Source organism: Echinops telfairi, unplaced genomic scaffold (genome assembly GCF_000313985.2).
Source record: "Echinops telfairi isolate 266 unplaced genomic scaffold, ASM31398v2 ScPeMD7_1713;HRSCAF=2227, whole genome shotgun sequence".
Classification (NCBI taxonomy): Eukaryota; Metazoa; Chordata; class Mammalia; order Afrosoricida; family Tenrecidae; genus Echinops; species Echinops telfairi.
Window position 1 is genome coordinate 6,208,246 of NW_022105611.1, and position 6,399 is coordinate 6,214,644.

General features: G+C 35.0%; 1 protein-coding gene across 2 annotated transcripts in view; it reads right to left on the minus strand.

Annotated features, from left to right (window-relative positions):
* Positions 1–354: 354 nt before the first annotated feature.
* The window catches only part of TMEM135 (transmembrane protein 135), a 233,025-nt gene continuing 226,980 nt past the window's right edge, over positions 355–6,399 (minus strand). For both annotated transcript variants that reach the window (XM_045293155.1, XM_004708886.2), the window contains 3 exons: positions 4,691–4,789; positions 3,618–3,685; positions 355–2,367 (listed from right to left, as the gene is read on the minus strand). In XM_045293155.1, coding sequence (XP_045149090.1) covers positions 2,235–2,367; positions 3,618–3,685; positions 4,691–4,789 — 300 coding nt within the window. In that variant the 3' untranslated portion in view covers positions 355–2,234. The remainder of the gene's footprint in view (positions 2,368–3,617; positions 3,686–4,690; positions 4,790–6,399) is intronic.

The following is a 6,399-nucleotide window of genomic DNA, read 5'->3' on the forward strand; positions in this document are numbered from 1 at the left end:
AATGCTTAATGTGATCAGTTCTGGTAGGAACTTACCATGGGTAAGATTTACTCAGTGTATAAATGGAATAAAAACATGTTTTGGCATGGCGAGACCTATTTGACTTTATTTATGATGCCAAGAAGTTGTCAATCCGTATCTGATTAGTTAGAGGTAGAACGGTAGTCATTTTGATTGTCCTTAAAACAAAAACACAATTTCTTGTGTTTTTTGTGTCTAGTCACAGTGCACCGCAAAGCTAGCTGTACATTCACTATTTTATTCTGCTTCACGGCGGCTTTCACATTACATTTTATATCAAATAAAAGACCTATAATATGAATTTTTAAGAAATAAATAAACCATAGAAATGCATCATTTTGACCAGCAAAATTTTACTAAACAGTATCAGCAAATTTCAGAAGAATTTGTCTTTCGATCTCAGTTTTTTAATTTCAGTAAACACAATAATTTATAGATTGACATGGTTTCTTTTAACCTGACAGAAAAATAATATAAACATAATTTCCAAATAGAGAAAATGAGGTACAGGCAGTGAGGCTTTCTCACCGCTGTAATACTTCATTCTTCAAAGTAAATACAGTAACGATCATCATTTTGATTCCAGTGACTAAAAACTTAAATGTAATTTATTAATCACCTTTGAAGACTGAAACCAAAACAACCCTTCAACAGCACTGCTGATGATACAGCTCAAGTCTCATTCATTAAGCACAATGCAAAGTTTTGGCCAATTTAAGCGTGGCTCTCTCAGCTACCAAGGTTGATCTCTTTGTTGGGTTTCAATCTGCCATAACAACCAAGGATAGGATTACATATAAACAGAAGTATGCAGGACTTGATGAAATTGAATATGGGAGATCAAGCATTTTTAAAGTCAGTGTAGTAATTCCTGTTGCAACACAAGTTCTGGTGCATAATTCACAATGACCTAAAACCTTTTCAGCAACAAAATTATATTAAAAAAATATACAATCACCCTTATTTGTTATATAACTGTAGATAGCACAACCATTTAAATCTTTTATTAGCTTAGAAAAGTACAACTTTTCCCTGAAAAACTCTAAGAATGTTCATATTGCAGTCACAGCTGTCCTGAACAAACTTTCATAAACAGCAATGACTATATTTTGTTACTTCTTTATGTGAACATAGTAAATATGGTGACTATATATATACATTATATATATATATATATATATATATTTTTTTTTTACAAGCAACCAGAAAGGATCTGAATCCAATTAGTGAATTTTTATACTGGTTTTTAGTCATAGAATATCCATTACATTGGTGAAACAGTTGAGAGGGAAGAAACTGCCAAACTTGCCAAATTACTTTAGTTCAATAGGACTTTGATCCCTCCCCAAACAACTGTACACAAACTTAGCTTTAAGGAATTCCACTTTTACCAATGAAAACAAACATAATAAATATAGAGGAGGTGCAGAAGTAACTTCATTTGTTTTTAAATATTCAAGTGTAATGCTTCTGTAAAAGATTAAAACAGGATATTTCAACTTTTATCAGATGTGTCAATTTCCATTTGTTCCTAACCCGCCATTAGCACAGTGGTTCACTGGGCTGCTAAACAGCCCAGCTGGTCAAAAAACAGAGATGATGTATCAGTGGAAAAGAAGAACATGGATACCACGGCAGTCATCCAGAAGATCTGATACTCACTTGTGCATCCCTGAAGTAAGAATGGCTACTTTCTCCACTAAATTGCTCTACACTAAAGCAGCACTGTTTGTGAAGAGTCAACTTCTAATCCAGAATAATCACCACTAGAGTTAACAATTTAAAAAAGCATACCAAATCCATATACCCGTGAACCTTAAAAATCCTAATGTGTAGACACATTCTTAGTTTAACCAAGAATTATACTGGAATGAACTAAAGACATTGTTTAAAGTAATTTTAAGTATACTCTTATTTGTTATTACAATTCTACATAGATAATTTTAAATTGCTTGTGGACATAATTAATTGATAATATATCATAATGCAAACTACTATGGTGATCCAGAGGGAGCTTAATTATTAAGTAAGACCTTCCTAAAAAAGCTTCAGTATTTTTGATTGGTAAGAAAAACAAATGAACAACAAAAAGAACATCTCTCGTTGAAATAACACTGAAGTTTGAGCTCAAGCCCCCTCCCTTTGTGCTCAACGTAATTAACTCTTCAGAGGAAAATGAGAAAAAATGTAGTCACATTAAGTTACAATCATCTTCAAGAAAATTCTATGGGCAGCTCTGGTGTTACAGTCGTGTATCTTGGATCCAACCTGGGGATGAAATCCTCAAAGTGTTTAGATGCACCAGTACCAAAAACATCAAGAACTTTTCTGTTCATGACAGCAAATCTGCAAAACAGAAGACACAGTGGACAGCTAACGAAAAATTTAAAAATAAAATAAGTCACAGTGACTTGCGTATTTTATAAGACAGGGAAAGGGTGGACACAGTATAAGACCCAAAGTCAATTACTGTTTCAATAGTCACACAGACACTCTCCCAGATTCACTGGTTCCATATTTTATTTAATGATATAATCCCCAGTATTGAAACTCCAGAGGTTACCATCATTATTTTAAGCAGTTTTAAAGTTATTTCAACTAGAATATGTCAAATAGAAAATTAAGTACATTACATATAATTTTATGAAGAATGAAATCACAGGAAGCTAAATGAGCTAACAATTACTACTGGGGTAAAAAAACTCTGGGAGAATGACATCCTCAGGATTTGACAAAAATGGATTATTTAAGTTCTAAGTTTTTTGAAAATATTAAAGCATTTAATGTCTCCCATAATTGGCATCATAATAGCGCACAAATATGTAAATATCTGATGATTAAAACATAAACTAGCCAGAGATTTCCAATTAGGTTCAAATTAGTTACACTTACAATGCTAAGTATAACTAATCAGCATTTAATAAAATGATTATCAGTTTAGAACACTTCCCTATAATAATAAAATATTATTGGGAACAGAATAATGCTGACTAAAATAAGACCCAATTTTATTAAGTTGGCCATATTTTATTTTTTTCTCAGTATCTATTTTACCACTGAAAGAATAGGCCTGTAAGAAACCAAAAAGATTCATAATCATTTTAGGAAAATGTTTTCTTCCCTATGATTAGTTAAAATGCCTCAATTGAAAGAAATTATTCAAAATGACACTTGTGCACCAATGTTCACTGCAACATTATTCACAATGGGTAAAAGGTATAAACAACCCAAGTACCCCTTCAACAGATTAATGGGCCAACGAAATGTAGAATCGGCATAATGGGATATTACTCTGCCACAAAGAGAAATGAAGTATGGGGGTATACCTTACATGGGTGAACCTTGGAAACATGTTCAGTGAAATAGACCAGGCACTGGAGGACAAATATTAAATGAGTCCACTTATATTTCTGAAATAGGTATACCCATCAAAACAAAAGAAGATTTATGGATAACAGGAGATACGGGAAAATGAGAATGTTACAGGGAAATCATCATATTGTCTACTTAAAAGTGGTTATCTGAACTATTCCCCATAAAGATTTAAAAAGAAGGACATATACATCACCTACAACAAACACATCTGAATCACTTACTTGCCCTTGGTGAGCCTTAAAAGGAATTTCCAGTATGATGGTCGCAAAGTCTGAACTTCCATGACAGCCTAAGAATGGAATATTGACTCGGAGACTTTAGTATATGGCATTATCATCAATCTTAGGCCATTGAGTTGTTCTATCTGTATTTTTATTAATCATTGTGTTTTTTAAATGAAAATGATTGCAATAATAATAAACACATGTTATATTATGTTTAAGTCTATAACTATCAAGAATCATTGTAAATATACTTTCAAATTGAAATGTGGCTTTAAAATAATAATTGAGTTAATAATTCCAAACCAATGCCAACAAGTTGATTCTGGCTCATAGAAATCATGTAGGGACAGAGTAGAACTACCTCACAGGGTTCGGAGGCTGTACGTTTTATGAAGCAGACAGTTTTCTCTTTGTCCCATGGAGAAGCAGGTGGTTATAAACTGCTGACCTCATGATTGGCAGTGACCCACTATACCACCGGGGTTCCTAATTGAGTTCAGAGTCATTATTATAAGGACACATTTACTGAGTGCCCATAGAGCAACAGACACTTTATTAGCTATTAAAAAAAAATATCAACCTGGCAGTATGACTGTGAGAAAGCGCAAAATTTCCAACCACCCTAAAATCATTAACATTCACTAATGATGATTACAGAAATTAAAAAGACCGGACAATACTTCTGCTAAATTAGATTCCATCCCCAGACCCTCAATACCCAGAGCAAAATTGAGGAACTGAAATTATTCTTATATGCCTATACTATCTTTCCCCCACTCTGGAAGGAGAATGGAGCATGCTACCTCAGGCACTGGAACAACAATTTACATATAAATTACACTCTATTTAAACCTAGAGAGCAGAATGTTCATAAAATAAAACCTGACCCATTAAGTTAACATGTTCACTGATTTGAAACTTACAAGTATATTGCTTTAAAAAAAAAAGCAGGAATAGTATAAAATGTAATAAACAGAAATGTTTCCAGACATGTATTTTTCTTCTTCCATTGGTTTAATGTACAATAAAAATAAATAATGCTTTAGCTCATTTCTAAAAGCTTTACTTACTGCCTGGAAGCAAATGGCTGTAGAGATGGAATAGATGATAGTATCTGCATGGGGAACATAGGGAACCTTCCCTGCTTCAATGCCTTTGAAATACATTGTCTGCAAAACAAATATAATACAAGGTTGATAAATAAGATGTTAAGTAATATAAACACTATAGTAAAATACTATGTTCCCTACTTACAATTACTTTTTCCATCCAAATCTTAAACAATCCTTTAGAGCTCAAATCAAGTTACAGGAAAGCAATGTCAGCCCTTGCCCTTCGCTTACTTCCTTGCTCCTAACACCAGCTGAAAGCAGTAACACAATTCAGTGAAATCCCATAGCACCTTTTCTACTTCTATATGTTATTTTTCCCCAGTACCCCTTTGTACACTTAAAGTCCTCCATTCCTCATTAGTACTATTTATCTGACACTTACTCAGGCAAACTATGCCAGACACTGTGTTTATAGTTGGATATTTAAAAAATGAGTAACACATAGGTAATGTATAAGAGCAATTATCAGCACACTCCAATAAGGCCTATAAGAGTCGGGGAGGGGTGGTGTATATTTATATTGTATTTCTTAAACTCAGTCCAGGTGAATGAATATGTTTATTAATAGTGTTCCATTTGAATTGTATAGAACTTCAGTGGCATATGAGAGTATAAAAAAAAAGAAACAGAAGAAAGCTCTGCTAGGGGAGCTTTCTTAGTATGCATTCTTCCCACTAGTAGAGCATCCAGCAACTCACTCTGAGTTAGTGCACCCAGAGGCATAGACTGGGAAGGTTCTCTTTCATCACAGTGAATTTTTTGATAAAAGCAGTTTCATGCGAACCTTAGTGTTTTTTTTAATTTATTTTTTATTGATTGATTGATTTTGGCTTTTCTTTTTCTTAATCATTTTATTGGGGGCTCATACAACTCATCACAATCCATACATACATCAATTGAGTAAAGCACATCTGTACATTCCTTGCCCTCATCATTTTCAAAACATTTGCTCTCCACTTAAGCCCTTGGCATCAGCTCATTTCCCCCCTCCCTCCCCGCTACCCCCTCCCTCATGAACCCTTGATATTTTATAAATTATTTTGTCATATCTTACACTTTGCGACATCTCCGTTCACCCACTTTATTGTTGTCAATCCCCCAGGGAGGAGGTTATATGTAGAGCCTTGTAATCGGTTCCCCCTTTCCACCCTACCCTCCCTGTATCGCCACTCTCAACACTGGTCCTGAAGGGATCATCTGTCCTGGATTCCCTGTGTTTCCAATTCCTATCTGTACCAGTGTACATCCTTTGGTCTAGCCAGATTTCTAAGGTAGCATTGGGATCATGATAGTGGGGGGGAGGAAGCATTTAAAAACTATAGGAAAGTTGTGTTTCATTGTTGCTACACTGCACCCTGACTGGCTCATCTCCTCCCCACAATCCTTCTGTAAGGGGATGTACAGTTGCCTACAGATGGGCTTTGGGTCCCCAGTCTACACTCCCCCCTCATTCACAATGATATGATTTTCTTGTTCTTTGATGGCTGACACCTGATCCCTTTGACACCTCGTGATCACACAGGCTGGTGTGCTTCTTCCATATGGGTTTTGTTGCTTCTCAGCTAGATGGCCACTTGTTTACCTTCAAGCCTCTAAGACCCCAGACGCTATACCTTTTGATAGCTGGGCACCATCAGCTTTCTTCGCCACATTTGCTTATGCACCCA